Source organism: Salmo salar, chromosome 05, assembly GCF_965601325.2.
Source record: "Salmo salar chromosome 05, fSalSal1, whole genome shotgun sequence".
NCBI lineage: Eukaryota > Metazoa > Chordata > Actinopteri > Salmoniformes > Salmonidae > Salmo > Salmo salar.
The window spans coordinates 69,711,035-69,729,123 of NC_138295.1; the positions used below are offsets into that span (position 1 = coordinate 69,711,035).

Here is an 18,089-nt window from a genome sequence, read left to right on the forward strand (position 1 = left end):
ACATGTAATTAGTTTGTGATCACTGAACACTGCAGGTATATGAAATCAATATGGCCGCCCTGACCAGTGAGGGAGAGATCGGGTACACAGTGCTGACATATAGAGTGATGTGACTTATACCATGAATGATTGGTTGATACCTTTACACTTGTCATGTGTGTCTCTTATCAAAGTGTTTACGGTCTTTAAATTAACATAAGGGTGGAGAAATATCCAGACAGTCAAGATGGGAAGGGTCCCTGCTAACTAGGCTACAGGCGTTTCATTCATGCTATCTTGGGCTCATCTGGAAAACAGATGTAATTCTCAATGTGACTTCCATGGTTAAATAAAGGATATTTTAAAATAACAACCTATCCTGTGTTCCTTCCTCCAACACAATTTTTGCTTAAGTCATCAAAAGACAATCGCATTCAAAACAAATCAAATTTTTATTAAAACATTTATTTAACCTTTATTTAAAATGTAATTATGCCCATCCATCTTCAAATTATATGATAATGAATAATTACCCTACATAAAAGTTAACTATACAAGTTTAAAATGAACTGGGATATCATGAAGGCTAGTGAGAAAGCAACGTACTTCCTTGAAGTGTTTACTTGTAGTATGTTGTCACTGAAAGTCAATTGGAGTAGGTTTGCCTATATGGCTGAGTTTGACAGGTGGGCCTTACAGAAACAATATGGTGACTGGAATTAGACGTTATGCATTTGTCTGTGAAATAGAATTTCAAATGAAGTTTTTAACAACAATACAACTGTGAAATTGCTACCGTGACAGCAACGGCGCATGCGCGACTTGGTTTCATCGTTGTTCCTACATTTCTAATGTGTTTGGTTTACACATTTCCTAAAAAAAAAAATTTTTTTTTAAACTTACCTCGTATTCAAATCTTGCGGAATTCATTTACTTCAATTACTTCAGCGTTAAATCCAGTTGGTAGACAATTATATCAAACAAAACGATTTAGACACTTTAAATGCACGGGACTGTAGTCCTCCTGGGGTCCAAGAAGTTTCAAATCAACGCGTGAGGGAGATTAATTAAATGTTGATCAAAAGTTGCAACTGTCCCTTTGGTAAATTCCTTCAATGACTCAAATCCTGTGGTTAAAAGGTGTGAAACCTTTGTGGTTGTCGTGGCTGAGGTGTTTGTTTCAGTCAACAACTGTACTCCTTGAAACTGACCCTTTCCATCACACCCACGACATTTAGCCACGCCCACACCTGGTGCAGCCTTTGTAAATGGCCAGAACGCCAGGCGAGATCAGGAAGATACCATTTTACAGAACATTTAAATTAGAAGGAGTTTGTGTAAACAGATGCGGTTCTGTTATATCAGCTCTACATGTACGTAGGCTAAATACATATCTTCTCGATAGCAACGTTTTATAACAAATATCTATATCACATCTTCATAACGCTGAGAAAAATATTGTGTCAAGTAGAAATATCGCCAATACAGTATTGAAGTGATTGAATACACTAATATCCCTCACGTCGAGAACGAGACCATTATCTTACCTTGTGTGCCCCCTAGTGACCAAATACAGAATTTGGATTGGCATATTTGCATCGTTCGTATGATGAATGACTTGGTCCATTGCTGAATGCTTGGGCCAGGAAATAGTTTTTGGACTCGACCATACTTACAACGTAAAACACACTGAAATTCAATCAAACACGCACCACGGAAAAAACCACCAACGTTTCGTGCGTTTTTTAAGTCGGCCTGTGATCAATTACATCATTGTGAATTGGAAGGCCATTGTGTTTTCAGGGTGCGGTCTTCTTCTTCTTCTTCTTCTTCTTCTTCTTTGATGATGTTTAACGGCGGTTGCATTCCAATATATATTGCATTACCGCCACCTACTAAACTGGAGTATAATTCCCTTATACGTTGCTAAAAAATAATAAAATAAAAACAATACCCTACCTAAAAATAAAAGAAATACCATACTCCACTATTTATATCTATTTAGTCCTACTTCAGGCCAACAGCCTGAAAGGATGGGACACCCCCACTTAACACACCATGTAACTCTTCCGACGTCAAATCTCCCAATCCCAAATCGGACATTTCAAAGTTGCCTAGTTCCGACTAGCACATGAACGCAGCCACTTTCAGCACTGCTGTCACTGAATTCGTGACGCATATTATAAAAACGCTCAGGCGTTTTCATAGATAGACCAGTTTCTATCCACTGCCTGCACTTCCCATTCATATCCATTGGGTGTCTCCCTCTACCAAATCAAACCGCAGTTAATCTAAAAATGTTGGCGCTTTGAGGAAGTCCATGATACAATACAAGCTCGTAGATGGGCGTTGAGAAAAAAAAGCTTTTTTTCTGGCCAGGCTGCAGCCACATAATAGTCTGGGCTGCGATTGGAGAGAGCAAGTGCGCACGGACGCAGACGCAGGGGATATCGGAGGCAGGCACCGACCAGAACACAGCTCATCATAGTATCTGATTTAACTGTATTTGGCAATCACTTCAGATTATAAAGAGAAAACGTTCCAATTGAGAAACGGAAGAAGGAGTGAAAATGGGACATACAGTGTTACCCATTTTGATGGCCGTATTGTCCCATTGCATGTGGGGAAATGTCGAGGTAAGCCCCAATAGTATTATCTTTCATTTCTATGATAAACACATTGTTGCTTTATATTTGTTGTATAAACATGCGTTTTGCTCGAAGTGGTGTTGTAAATGTTCATATCGATATCACTCATGTCATGAATATCAATTCGTATCCTTTTTGCTGACGCGCACCGTTATCTTGGACAGATTTAATTAGCAAATGAATGCGCACACAGACTGTCAGATGATAAATGACACGTCAACAAGAAGGAACGCTCAGTAACCTACCTACGCAGACTAAATGCTATTGTCCAATTAGCAAATTTGTATTATTGAAATGCAGAAAATATCTGTAGACATTTGGTCATGCCAACCAAGTATTCAAGCCAGTACATTTATTTAGTATTAGGCTATTGTATGTCAGCCTCTCCCCCATGGCTTTAGTGAGCAGGAGAGAGAGACCATCTGGGATCTACCCTTGATAAAACAAAGAGATAAATGTACTGAACGTCTTCATAGCCTGGGGTGGGGTCATTGTTTTTTGTTGGTTTTTCTTCTGGTCTAATTGAAAAAATGAAGAATGCAACGCAACATCTAATTTGTTAGTACCATATCAGTAGGCCATAGACTGGTATATGCTATTATAGCCCTGCAAGTCTATCGAAAGAATGCACAATCAAGTGCTGTTTGAACATCACAGAGCCATGAATGTAATGGTGGCCTTATACCATCAGTATAGAAGGTAGAGGAGCCCCACTGGCTGCCTGCTTGCTTTGTCATGATGCCCATGCTAGGAATGCTGAATGAGAGAACACAGTAGGCCTTCCAGCTGCCTACAGAGAGAGAGTAGCATCACACCTGCTATTTTAATGAAAATGTACAGTCTTCTCCAGGCTATGTCTTGAATCTGGGACTTGCATCGGATGCATAAGATTTATCTGCAGTGAAGGCCTGTGCTTGAACCTTTATTGCGCCACTGTGAATCCAGGGGAAAGAGAGAGCAATTCTGTATTGATTGTGAAATGTGGTGCTTTTCGTCTTACATCCTTGTTTCTTTTTTTTAATGAGTGCAAATGATCTTTCTGTAAGCCTACACCTTAGCCTCCTGCTTTGATATGGGGTCATCTTTGATCTAAGTTTGATCCGACTACATGTTGTATAGCAGGATGTAGAATGAACTAAGGCTGAGGCCTGAGCCACTACTAAGCTCCATCTTGTCACTGCACTGAATGAAAAAATAAATAAAAATGCAAATGGGTGTTCTCAGGTCAGCTCAGCAGGCTCTATCTCATGCTTCATGTGTTGTAGATAAGAGTCTCTGTCAGACAGACTGTTCTGGGGCCAGATCAATGTAATGACCAGGCAGCCATCACTCACTCTGCCCTCCCACCATACTGCTATCACCGACAGCAGACTTTAATGAGCTCTACCACAGCATAGCACTGCACTCTCCAGACTATGACTCTTCCATTTCCCCCATGGATCACTAGAATAGACCCAATTATTTTAGTTTCCCAACTCAAAATCATGGCGTTTGAATTGTTAGTACCTTGCTGTGTTACTTGAATGGGGTAATATCTTTTTTCTTCTACCGTTTACCTTTTTATAATAACGGCTCGTGTATCTCAAAGTGCTAACACTTAGACATAACATTTAACCTTGTCCACAGAGGATCAAATCAATCCCTAGGCTAATTGGGAAACCATAGCACATGTGCAGAATTCTCACATCTGGCTATTCTATATAGAACACCTGTGAAGGTCTAGACTCCAGACTGACATGTGCCACCCACCACCGACCTGTGCCAATGCGTCAGAGGTGACTTCCAGGGACCACTAGACCCAGACGCCTCCCTCACCCAGCCCCCAGAGGCCTTCAGCCCCACAGCTAATGAGGGAGACCAGGCTCCCTATGGGGGCTCTGGAGGGGAGGTATAAAATGGCAGAGGGGCGGAAAGCAGGGGAGAGTGGGGTGTGAGCAGTGACTCATGGAGTCTCAGCTGGAGTTACAGTGCAGGTCAAGCTTACTTTCCACCTGGAAATAGAAGTGTGAGCTGTTCCCTCTCTTTGTTACTGTTGCATTGTAAGGGCGTAGGTAGACTAGAGGAGAAGCTCTATGTTCCTCTGTAAGAACTAGCTCACATGCATAATCTGTCACTCTATCTATCTACACATCGATCTTTCTATCTATTTATTGTATTTATTCATATACTGTCTACCAACTGTACATTATGCCCTCGGAAGGTATTAGAAATCCCAATCTCCAGTCAGTAGAAAGCATGTAATCATCATAGTGTGGTGTGTAAGGATTCATTCTGAAGATGTTAAGAGGATTAGCATGTGTATTTATTAACCATCGGCGCTGGTTGCTCACAGTGCATTTTATTAGCCATAAACCTGTTCCTTTCATTGTGGAATTATTCCACTGCTGTAAGAGCATTATTGGGATTAATGCTGTATGCTGAGGAACCATGCTTAGGTTTACACAAGGAGACCTGCAGATGTGTGAAGGTTTACAGTCCAGATTACACTTTGAAGAGGGCTGGCTTGCTGGTTTAACACCCTGGTATTAGCTGTGTTAAAGATGGTTCTTGAATTTTGTCACCATTTCCGTGGTAAAGGTTGAAATTGAGCAATTTTGCGTTGCTACGGCCTGATCTTTTCCACTTAATGCATTGTTGGTAGATGGCACTACTCTGTATTTTTATAGTCTAATAATGCCTTTGTAAAGGAGATGGAGGCAAACTGTTGTCTGTATCATGTAATGGCTTTAGGGTGAAGTACAAATGGTGTTTGTTTACAGAGAACTAAATGTAAGAGAACGAAGGCATTAAAGAGTTTCAAAGCACAAGGGCAAAGTCAACATTTACCTATCTGAAACACAACCATAATGCAATGTGTACTTCTGCTCTCTGTCCTTTTTTTCCATTTTGATTGCTATTTACATACTGTGTATGATGTTCTTAATGTGTATTGTGTTAAAAGCAGGGACCAGTGTGCATTGTAGAATACATTTCTTTACTGTTTGCTTCACATCAGTGTCCATGAAGCTAACACAGTAGCGTGACACTCCTAGCATGATACTTTGACAGTGTATCTATACTGTCCTATGTGTCTTAACCTCAGCCACCTTGGATGCAATGACATGTGCCACTTGCAGTGCTGAGATTGTTTAGTTGATTGACAACTTGGCACAGGTCTTGCCTGACGACTCAAACTGAATTCATCATTCGCTAAATACTTCAGTCTGAGACTGCAATCTCAAGTCGTTTGTGGTGACATCAAAATGAGGGGTGTTGTACAAAACAAAGCCATCAGTGATTGGATCATCTCTAACCAATCACAATGATGAATTTTCAAAACGTCGCTTTACCCACGTGTGTTTTGGCTCTGGCCCAACGCTGGATTGCTGATGCTATGTATTGGCCATTGAAAGGCTTTGAAGTCACCTGTCTACCATATTGGCACTCCCCAGTAGGAGCAGTCCTCCATAAGAATGAATGGAATTCTCCAGTATTTCAATACAATTTTTCAAGGACAAAATTACATGGATTTCAGTATTTATGTTGTTTTAGTGGGGACAGTAACATAATAAAAAAAAAAGGATTTTTAAAAAATACATTTTCATTTGAAATGTTTTATGTTTAGCTCACATAATCTAATTTAAAAGTATGCATTAGGGTGTCTGCATCAAGGTGTCTGTAGACATTAATAAATGCATTTCTATATCTTCAAAATATATTTATAATGGTGGGGGAGTGCCATGATGGAGGCACGGTGGTGTCAACACAGCACCCCCTATCAGTCATATAGTGTGTATATAAATCCTTGGGCCCAACCCATCGGTTTCTGGGACCAATCAGACTGTCTAGAATGACCAATCAGACGGTCTAGAACATGTTTGCATTCTAGAAATCGTAGGGGAGGTACTCAAATCCAGACTCATTGCAGAGAAGAAACTAGTGGGCGTGGCGTAGCGTTTGGCCGGAGCAAGGAGTTTTGGTAGTCAGGCAAGCAGAGGTCACCTTCCCTACAATAACACAGCATGTGTCATGACTCTGAAAGAAAATAAATGCTATAAAAAGATTATGTTGATGATCTTAAACATTGACAGATTCTGTTTATAACAGCACTTCAGCCTCATGCTACTTCCACCTGCCTGAAAATGGAAAGATGATGATGATAATGATGAAGATGAACCTTTCCTCAAAGACCTGTTTTATTTCTAGCTGAAGTGTCAGTCAAGTGATGTATTAATGATGAGGAATGAGCAGGTTTTGTTATCTGCCAGTGCATATATTTGAGTACAGCACAGGCCTCCCGAGTGGCGCAGTTGTTTAAGGCACTGAATCGCAGTTGCTAGCTGTGCTGCTAGAGATCCTGGTTTGAGTCCAGGCTCTGTCGCAGCCGTCCACGACCAGGAGACCCATGGGGCGGCGCACAATTGTCCCAGCGCCCTCCGGGTTAGGGGAGGGTTTTGCCGGCAGGGATGTTCTTGTCCCATCGCGCTCTAGCAACACAGTTGCCAGGTTTACAGTGTTTTCTCCGACACATTGGTGTGGCTGGCTTCCGGGTTAAGCGGGCATTGTATCAAGAAGCCGTGCGGCTTGGTTGGGTCGTGTTTCGGAGGACGCATGGCTCTCGACCTTCGCCTCTCCTGATTCCGTATGGGAGTTGCAGCGATGAGACAAGACTGTAACTACCAATTGGATACCACGAAATTGGGGAGAAAAAGGGGTAATTTTTTTTTTTTTTAAATAACAAAAGAGTACAGTACAGTAATCCGCAAGCTTTGGGGGAAATGCACAGCATGTTTATCAAGATAAATTACTGCAGAGAAGGCCACTGGAACCCAAGGAGGCCGGAGAAGCTACCGGCCATTGGTAGAGCCATGAAACGCAGCTTTCCGGGTCTCACATGCACTCCAATTTATGAGGGAGGAAGGGGGAGAAAGATAGTGGGGTATGTTTAGAAGAGGAGGAAGAAGATTAAACGGATACAGGGAGTTGCTAAATTGCTGCACATGTTCCCCCCTCAGCATTTTCAGGCCTTGTGTTGGAATACAGAAGCTCACCCCTCCACTTCCCCTGCCTGGGACTGCAGTGCTATAGATATGTAGAAACAGTTACAGGATACTAGCAGCTCTCTCTCTGTCTTTCTCCTTTAATTAATTTCCGTGCCAGGAGATAATCAGGTTTCCTTAATGGTTTCCCTTGTGCTTGCTCTGTCATGTGCCTGTGCCAGAGGACATGTACCATTTTATTGGATCCCATCTTTCCTCTCCTCTCTTTATTGTGCTCTTTCCAAGCGTTTTGAAGGGAAAAGCACATAACAAGGACCTGATCCAAAATCTTGCACAGTCATTGTGAAATTAAACCTGGGCACAATGAAAGGAAAGGCATGAGATAAAATAATTGCTGGAAATGTGCCTCAGCAATCAAGCCATTACCAGAGGTGACAGCTAAATGAAAATATGTTACGTGTGCCATTTAACAAGCGGCCTGGGTTATTCGTGCCATAACAGACATTCAAGGAAGTGCATGGTATCACGAAGTACAAATGGCCATCGGGAGTCTCATGCAAATCCAACAGCTAGGGAGATTGGGAGGGTGCAGCACAAATGGGAACTAAGATTCCCTAAAACTGTGTGCATGTTTAGGAGTTAGGGGAACGTGTGGAGAGAGAGGGAGTGTGAGGCATACAGTACATCCATAGCCACTTCGATCACATCTGGCTCCTGTGCCTGCCTGCATGTCAGAACTTCTGGCACGCTGGAGATATTACTCCAATCCAAGGACCCCCATCCCAAACGCGAGGCATGGTAAGCCTATTTGGCTAAATTTCTGCTGTAAAAAGTTGACGCGAAAGAGAGCTGTGGGTCTGTCTGGTCCCTGCTGAAGCCAGCAGGAGGTTTCAGTAGAGCCGCCCGCGAGACATCTGCGGCGTAGTGATAACATTTGTCCTCCGTGTTTGGGAGGAGAGAGAGAGACAGCGTGTCCTCCATTAGTCAGGGAGAGAGTGGGGGAGGCTAGAGAGAGTAGACAGAGAGGAGACAGATTACTGAGAGAGGGAAAGGAGACAGTTTACTAAGAGAGAGAGGCGATATAGGCTTGGTGGGTAGGAGGGGAGTAGAAGGCACATAGTTGGTGCTAAGAGAAACTCTAAACCCACAGGCTCTCTGGCCCTGGTGTCTTGAAAGGCAGAGATTAATCTTTGTCATGTACTGTATATGTATTCACAGCTGGCCCAGGGAAAGTGGGGGAAGGACACTGCCTGCAAGCCATAGCTCTGAGCCTAGTCATTACCCATTCACACACATGTGCTCACACACATGTGCGCACACACACACGCAGAGAGCCAGAGAAGAGGAGGGTGAGGCGGGGCTGGACTGCAACAGGACGTTTCCATAATGGCACTGGGACACATGGATAGGTTTGTGGAGGCTGGCCTGGCTGACAGGGAGTGGTGGGGAGGAGGCTGGCCTGGCTGACAGGGAGTGGTGGGGAGGAGGCTGGCCTGGCTGACAGGGAGTGGTGGGGAGGATTTCAGAGGGTCTGGTGAGGCTGATCAGCAGTGCATTAACATTCCACACACCGTTGGATGGGTGGAGTGGATTGACATAGAGGGAGATGTCTGGATCAGTGTCAGTGCCCTGCTCTCTGCCATCTCTAGCAGCAGAGGGATGCAGCATGGCACAGCGGTAGCGAGGGCAAACCCAGCAGCTGGTGGCAGGGAGTGAGGTGGTGTGGTGTGAAGCGGGTGAGCTAGCGACTCATTTCCTCCTTCCTATGCTCACATGAATACTAAAGGGATAGTGGGTACACAATGCACCTCAATGGCACACACACCTCCATACGCGCTGACAGACAAACAGCCCAGACACACGCAGGGTACTCCAACACACACACACATGCACACACACTCACTGCTTTAGAAAGATGGCACGCTGCGGCAGCTGCATCAATTATTGACGGCCTTGGAAAGGTTTGGGCTCTTGCTTGTTGGATTGAGCTCTGGAACTCTTGTCACGCACTCACTCCTCCCCAGAACCCAGCCCCATCCCTCCCTCTGTCCTCCCCTCCCAGCCTCAGAGTGGATCCTGACTGTACACCAGCTCTTCTCTAGGTTTTTTTCTACACTTACAATATGTTTGCTCTTGAAATATTCATCCTCCACGCCCACTCTCCGTTCTCTCTCTCTACCTCTCTCACACACTCTCTCTCCTGTCCTCTCTTTTTCTCTCTACCTCTCTCTCCTCTATGTTCTCTCTCTCAACACACAGACACTCTGTCTCCATCTTCCTTGTCGTCCATCCTCACCCAACCTCATCAGATCTCACTGCTGCTCGTCTGAGTGTACATTTTTCATACCTCCAACGAGACAATATCCTCCACATACAGTATGTTCTCACAGCCGATATCTCTAACTGCACTCAATTGCCATAGCACATATTTTTACAAAATAGTGAGTTGACAAATAGATATCCTCTTACTGTATTGCCATAAAGTATTGTATGTACCGAGGATACCATGGTTGTAAACATGGTGTAGTGATACCTAGCAACCTTGTCAAGAGGTTCAGACCTCTTGGGGTATTGGCTGAGGTGACAGACGTAGGTACCTGTGTTCGATATGGAAGGGAACAGCTAATGAAAAGCCTCAGGTATTTAATCTGTGACAATAGGACTCTGACAGAGACTGAGCCGGCTCAATATTTCATTCATCCACCAGCTCACCATGATAGAGGCCAAGCTCTCAACTGCACACACCAGCCAATATTCATGCTAGCTCCACTGACAAATTTGATATTTTTTGGTCTAGTGTCTGCAAAAAAAATAAGTTCAGAAACGACAAGAAGCTCAAATGGAGGTTTCCAGGCCTGGACATAGAGGGTTCATTTTACAGATCGTCTGAATGAGTAAACCATTATTCTCCCCCATCTGACAGTCTATAGGGATATGATGGCCTGAGGAAATGAGATAATACTAATGTTTAATCTACTGAGGGACTGGAGCACAGACAGACCAGCAGACTGCACCCTGCAACACATTATCTCACCAGAGTGGCACAGGGTGAAATAACACACAGAGACAGGACATGCAGTTACACACACAGACCGGGGCAGTACAAGACAGGACATGTCATTTTGGCATTGTTTCATAACACTATTCCCAGCCTGTTATCCGCAGTGCCTATTTTTCCATCTTGCGTCACGACAAGATGCCAGCCCTCAACCCATTTCTTTAACTGTGATTTAAAGAGGGGGAATAGCAGGAAAGCAATAACACAATGCAGTGTTCATATAAAGAGGCCCTGAGCTGTGTCTGGGAGTGACAGGCTCCAGACAGATGACAGATTGAGTGGAGAGATGGTGTCAAGCCTCTCACAGTGATCGTTGTAGCCCTACAGCATGTAACATGGTGATATGTAGCCTTGTCTAAATTGCATAGCCTACTTAGCCATAGCCTACTTAGCCTGTGGCCTTATCTGAATTGTATAGTGTACTAGATTTTGTAGGGTTGACCTTTATGTAAAAAAGTGAAGTGACTGATATTATTGTGCTATTATCGTGTGGTGAAGTGACTGATATTATTGTGCTATTATCGTGTGGTGAAGTGACTGATATATTATTGTGCTATTATCATGTGGTGAAGTGACTGATATATTATTGTGCTATTATCGTGTGGTGAAGTGACTGATATTATTGTGCTATTATCGTGTGGTGAAGTGACTGATATTATTGTGCTATTATCGTGTGGGTGAGTCACCTGCAGTCAGTTCATACATGGTGATAGGGGTGGCAGTGTGGATTCCATGATAATGACTGTGTCAAGGAAATGTACAGGTGTTGAGTCATACAAGACAAGGTGTGTGTGTGTGTGTGTGTGATATCACAGCAGCTGTCAGTAGAACAGATTCAGACTTGAAGATCGAACGCGAGGATGATTAAAAAATAAGGAAAGAGAGGCACAGTCTGTTCTGAAGCAAGATGTGTTGTCATTCCACAGTGCCCTGAGGCAGGGGGAACAGAAGGGATGTTGCCACAAGATAAGGGATTGGGTAATCTAATGGTTCATCAGGAGTGGCTCTGACCAGTGGCTCATGTCTGGGAAGAGCAGGGTGATTAGACCGGGGAGAAGAAATATCTGATTTGAGGCTCAGCAAATCAGACTGTTATGAGTTTGTTTGTTTATCAGTCGTGTTGGTAAAACAGGAGCTCTAAACAGATCTCTCCTCCACTCTGTTCGTGTCCTCTACTACTCATTAGTCTGGACCTGAGGCCTGAATCATTGATGTGATTCCTATTAACATGACTCTCAGGCATGCAGAACTCTGATAGGCTGTTTGGATGGGATTTGTCTGTTTAGAGATTGGTGATACATTTTAGTTAGTCAGTTACATTTAATTATTACAATTATTTTGATGTGTCAATTGTTTCTAGGAATTTGTAAAGGAGGCACTCTTAAGATGGAGGTTGCAGAGAGGAGGCAGACAAGTTGTAGCAGTGCAATGTCCAGGGGGAGGACTTTTATTTAATGTGCAGGAGAGTGGGTGGCAAACTCTACACTGTATATATGAATACAACAAAAAGGACGATGACTAAGACGGGTACCATAAACTGGGGATAACAATGTAAATCAAATAATACATTAAACTCAAATAACTCGGGCCTTAATCATGCCTGAACCAGCAGTATGCCAGCCTTACCCATGTCTGCCAGTTACAGAAATGACAAGGCTTAAATAGTACCTGGGATATCCTCCCACCTGGAACTTATCAATATTGACCAATCAAATATCACTGGCGTGAAATAAAGACAGGAAATTACCAAAAAGCATGTGCTGGCCTTTACATGGACATTTTATAAATGCACACTCTCCATTAACAGGTTAGCAAGAAACATAAAGCATACCATCGCCCGGGGTAAGCAGTCATAATATCATGCACGGACTGACACCAGCTCCGTGACAGTATTCTTGAAAACATTTTGTCCGATGTTGTCTTTCCCAACAAATGCATACTTCCACGTTGACGGGCAATTGAATGGATGTGTAAACTAAACAACAACCAGCTGGCAATGCTAAACATGCCGAACCAACTATTCCTCCAGCCATCAGTGACCTACTGAGGCCATATCACTAAGCAAACATGGAGACACAATTATCAGATACAGTGAGAACAAGCGAAGGAGAGAGACCAAGTGGCGTGTTTTAAAATTCTGCAGGGAGCCAGTTGCTACGGTAACAGGGAATGTAGCCAGATCCGATGGGAGGTGTTTCCACGGCAACGGGTCTCAGTGGCCAAGTGATGCTGCTGAGAGGGAGAGAGTGAGAGGAGAGAAGGGGGGGTGGAAAATGTATGCGTAAGTGTGTGATGTGAGCAACAATGTGAGCAAGCGAGTGATGGAGGGGATGTTAAATGAGATGAGGAGGAGAGGAAGCTGATGAAAAACGTGTGAGTGTGTCATTGAGGTGTGCCGTGATGCGTGTTTCATTAATTTGTCCATTTAGCGGCGCCTCCGCTCCTCATGGAAGTTTCTTACCCTCACTTCACAGAAAGAGAGGGTTAAAATAGAGACGGAAGGGGTGAGAGGGACTGTGTGAGAGCTAGGATACCCAGGGGCCTCATTTATAAACCGTGTGTACGTACAAAATATACCTCACAAAGTACGTGCAGCAGTTTTCACACAAAGGTTTGTATATAAATTTACATGAGAATGTGCTCATCTCCCCGCAATCTTTAGACCAGGTCTCTCCAACCCTGTTCCTGGAGAGCTACTGTCCTGTAGGTTTTCAGTCCAACCCTAATCTACTACACCTGAGTCTAATAATTAGCTGGTTGATAAACTGAGTCGGGTTAGTTATAACTGGGTTTGGAGTGAAAACCTACAGGGGGGTAGCTCTCCAGGAACAGGGTTGGAGGGCCCAGCTTTAGACCATGTGTATGCACATTGGCTAGTGGTTGAAATGTTGTACTGAAAGCTGACAAATATGTATTTTGTGCTAATCGGGGATATGATGAAAAGCTTATTCATAAAAAAACTAACTGAAAACATATTAACAAGAATTCAACCATTTGCCATTAGTGAAGTTAAAATCTGTTTTATTTTTAGAATCTGAAATAATTAGATATAGGAATCTTATAATTAGACATGAATCTTTTTCCTATTTATTTTATTTTTATAGCAATTGCAGAATATACTGTAATCCTCACCTTTTCTGGCTGTAATGGGTTCATATTCCTGAAGGAGCCATACAACAAATTACCACGCACATCTCTCATTTAATTGGGCCTAGTAAATAGATAGAATATATGTATTTAAACTTTGCAATATCGTAGGCAGTGCTGTTTATATTACCAGTATACAGTCGAATTTTAACAGCTGATCTTTTACGTTGGAGTAGTAGACGTTGGAGTATCAAGTTCCATGTTTTTATTGTCACGTTGTCACGCTCTGACCTAGGAGAGCTGTGTTTTCTCTGTTTAGTTAGGTCAGGGTGTGATAGGTGGGTGGGCATTCTATGTTTTTGTTTTCTATGTTTTGGCCGGGTATGGTTTCCAATCAGAGGCAGCTGTCTATCGTTGTCTCTGATTGGAAGCCATACTTAGGCAGCCTGTTTTTCCCTGTGTTTTCGTGGGATCTTGTTTTTGTGCAGCTGTGTTTGTGTAGCCGCAAAACGTCACGTTTGTTTCAATTTCACCTGTTTATTGTTTTGTTCGAGTTCACAAATAAAATATGTGGAACTACCGGCACACTGCGCCTTGGCTAATTTATGACAGGGAATTCGAAGACAGCACTCGTGACACACGTGCGCAAGTACAGTGAAATGCCTTTCTTGCTTGCTCGTTCCCAACAATGCAGTAATGAATATCAGTAGTACTATTTTTTTTTTTTAAGTCAAGTAGAACAAAACGCATGAGAAATAAAACTGTAAGTACAGTAATTTAGTTTTTTGAGTAGCCTACCCTACAATGTTTCAGAATTCGCGGGCATATTTAGGTTGGGGGAAAAGTTGATTTTTATATACACGACCGGTCCAAAGTTTTAGAACACCTACTCATTCAAGGTTTTTTCTTTATTTTTACTATTTTCTACATTGTAGAAAATTGAAATAACATATATGGAATCATGTAGTAACCAAAAAAGTGTTAAACAAATGAAATATATTTTAGATTTGTCACTGGTGTGGAGAGGAGTAGAGAGGAGTAGGCAGGAGGCAGTCACAGGTTTAGAACTACTGAATTTATTTAAGCACCATAGATCAAAGTGGGACGGAACCCAAACGCTGTTGTGCTCAAAATATATCTTCAGAAACAAAAGGCACAGGGCAAACCCAAAGTGCAAAATATAAAGTACTCAGGAAATAGGAGAGATTCCTCTCAGGAAAACAAGTAACATTTCCAATGACCGACAAATGGCAGAGGGAGTATAAATATACAGTGATAGAGTGGGGATTGGAACCGTGTGTGTGTGTGTGTGTGTGTGTGTGTGTGGTGATGACGACGACGACGAAACAAGTCCGGGGTTGATGAGTGAAGGGCGTTTGCCAGTAGTAGGATCGGTAGCAGCTAGAAGGCCAGCGACACCGAACACCTGAGCTGGACCAGAGAGGGAGCCAAAGCGAAGGCTGGTGTGACAAGAATCTTCAAAGTAGCCACCCTTTGCCTTGATGGCAGCTTTGCACACTCTTGGCATTCTCTCAACCAGCTTAATCTGGAATGCTTTTCCAACAGTCTTGAAGGAGTTCCCACATATACTGAGCACTTTTTGGCTGCTTTTCCTTTACTCTGCGGTCCAACTCATCCCAAACCATCTCAATTGTGTTGTGGTTGGGGGATTGTGGAGGCCAGGTCAGCTGATGCAGCACTCCATCACTCTCCTTGCTCAAACAGCCCTTACACAGCCTGAAGGTGTGTTTTGGGTCATTGTTCTGTTGAAAAACAAATGATAGTCCCACAAAGCGCAAACCGGATGGGATGGCGTATTGCTGCAGAATGCTGTGGTAGCCATGCTGGTTAAGTGTGCCTTGAATTCCAGCAAAGCACCAACACACCACCACCTCCATGCTTCATGGTGGGAACCACACATGCATAGGTCATCCGTTCACTTACTCTGCGTCTCACAAAGACACGGTGGTTGGAACCAAAAATCTCTCATTTGGAGTCATCAGACAAAAGGACAGATTTCCACCGGTCTAATGTCCATTGCTTGTGTTTCTTGGACCGAGCAAGTCTCTTCTTATTATTGGTGTCCTTTAGTAGTGGTTTCTTTGCAGCAATTCGACCATGAAGGCCTGACTCACACAGTCTACTCTGAACAGCTGATGTTGAGCTGTCTGTTACTTGAACTCTGTGAAGCATTTATTTGAGCAGCAATCTGAGGTGCAGTTAATTGCTGATTTCTGAGGCTGGTAACTCTAATGAACTTATCCTCTGCAGCAGATGTAACACTGGGTTATCCTTTCCTGTGGCGGTCCTCATACGAGGCAGTTTTATCATAACGCTTGATGCTTTTTGATACTGCACTTGAAGAAACTTTCAAAGTTCTTGACATTTTCTGGATTGACTGACCTTCATGTTTTAAAGTAATTTCTCTATGCTTATTTGAGCTGTTCTTGTCATAAAATGGACTTGGTGTTCTACCAAATAGGGCTACCTTCTGTATACCACCCCTACCTTGTCACAACACAACTGATTGGCTCAAACGCATTAAGAAAGAAAGACATTCCACAAATTAACTTTTTTAACAAGGCACACCTGTTAATTGAAATGCATTCCAGGTGACTACCTCATGAAGCTGTTTGAGAGAATGCCAAGAGTGTGCAAAGCTGTCAAGCCAAAGAGTGGCTACTTTGAAGAATCTCAAATATAAAATATATTTTCATTTGTTTAACACTTTTTTTGGTTATTACATGATTCCATATGTGTTATATCATAGTTGTGATGTCTTCACTGTTATTCTACAATGTAGAAAATAGTAAAAATGAAGAAACTGTGGAATGAGTAAGTGTCCAAACTTTTGGTACTGTATTTTTTATTTTTGTATTCAAACGTTCTGCTGACAGGTCCATGACAATTTGCCATTGTTTTCTCATTCAGAAACTGACACAATCCTTTTCCAGATACAGCATAAATTCTGCCAACACCATAAATAGACCAGTAGCTTATGTAAAATCGTTGACAGTATGATAGGCTACAGTATTGCTGTGCAATAGGAGCGCGATATCATTGAATAGGCAATCTCAGCGTCTATACCAAGGCAGGGTAAAGAAACCCAATAATCTATTGATAAACTAAATATTGAACAACAATTTGTCTTTTCTATGCCGTGGCCTAATGGCAATAGTTCCAAATTATACAGCAAATAAAGGGCGTTATTGTCACCATGAAAGGTGAATGGAGGCGTTTTCCAGGCGTTTTAATGCTCGTTCATGTGCACACAGTTTTACCAACAGTCTGATTTATAACAGGAAACATGCGTATGTATGGCGTGTACCAAGTTTATAAATCTCAATATTTTGTGTGAAATTTACACAACGGTTATAAATGAGTCCCCTAGTCACCTCAGTGGAGCACAGCAGAGACCCCAGCCCCTCCACAGCTCTCTCCACAGCTCTCTCCACAGCTCTCTCCCAGGCAGCCCCAGCTGCTCTGCCTCCTGTCCATTAAAAGCACATTAGCAGCTCCTTTATTATCATGAACAATGTGCCAAACGTGCTGGTGTGGCGGGGACGGGAGAGACATGGGGAGAGGGGGACATCATGTGCACTCACTCACTAGGTGTTGGGGCCAGACCCCACACCCCCCTTCACACTAATGTGTGAGCGTTCAAATGATACAACTCAATGTCAGAATGGACTGGGACAATAGGTCAAACCTGTGAGGTGTGTGGGCTTCACAGCGTGTAATTCCTGTGGGCTTCCTGTGGGCTTCATGTAATTCCTGTGGGCTTCATAAGCTCTCATTTTAACCGTCTCCGCCATCCCTCAGCCCCCCCACCCCCACACACACACAAACACTGTCTGAAATATCTCATTTCAAAGTCTTATTTCAATATCATGCATCTGCCATACAGGCACCCTGGAGAACTACAGGGGCATGCATTTGTGTGAGGGAGAGGGGGGGATAAAGATGGGGGGAGAGAGAGAGAGAAAAGGGGAGAAGTGAAGGAGAGCGGGATGAGTCCCACAGGTAAAAATGTGTAGTTGTAGTCTTCAGCTGAATCTCATATAGGATCAAATAATTTGGGTGCATGCACTGCTCATGTTACTACGCTTTCTCCTCCCCCGCTCTCACCCTCCCTCTCTGAGACACTCCTCCAATCTTAACTACCTGTGGTGTTGGAGTCAGTCTGTGTGTTTGTGGCAGGGCTGAGAGATCAAGCGGAGGAATATTCCAAAGCCACCGCCATCTATTAAATATGCACACGTACCACGGGACCCCTGTGCCAAATAGCTCTGCTGAGGAAAACCTGCATACAGAGTAGGATGTAGAGAACTACTCAGA

The 18,089-nt window shown here is 43.2% G+C and overlaps 2 protein-coding genes across 3 annotated transcripts in view; one reads left to right on the plus strand and one right to left on the minus strand.

Annotated features, from left to right (window-relative positions):
• zmp:0000001114 (suppressor of tumorigenicity 14 protein homolog) overlaps positions 1-1,222 on the minus strand; it is a 37,942-nt gene extending 36,720 nt beyond the window's left edge. Inside the window, exon 1 of the mRNA XM_082974938.1 lies at positions 883-1,222. Coding sequence (XP_082831064.1) covers positions 883-909 — 27 coding nt within the window. The 5' untranslated portion in view covers positions 910-1,222. The remainder of the gene's footprint in view (positions 1-882) is intronic.
• Positions 1,223-2,312: 1,090 nt separating this feature from the next.
• LOC106605617 (amyloid beta precursor like protein 1) overlaps positions 2,313-18,089 on the plus strand; it is a 50,123-nt gene continuing 34,346 nt past the window's right edge. The window contains exon 1 of one of the 2 annotated variants that reach the window (XM_014201454.3): positions 2,313-2,615. In XM_014201454.3, coding sequence (XP_014056929.1) covers positions 2,550-2,615 — 66 coding nt within the window. In that variant the 5' untranslated portion in view covers positions 2,313-2,549. The remainder of the gene's footprint in view (positions 2,616-18,089) is intronic. The other variant, XM_014201453.3, reaches the window with a different exon arrangement.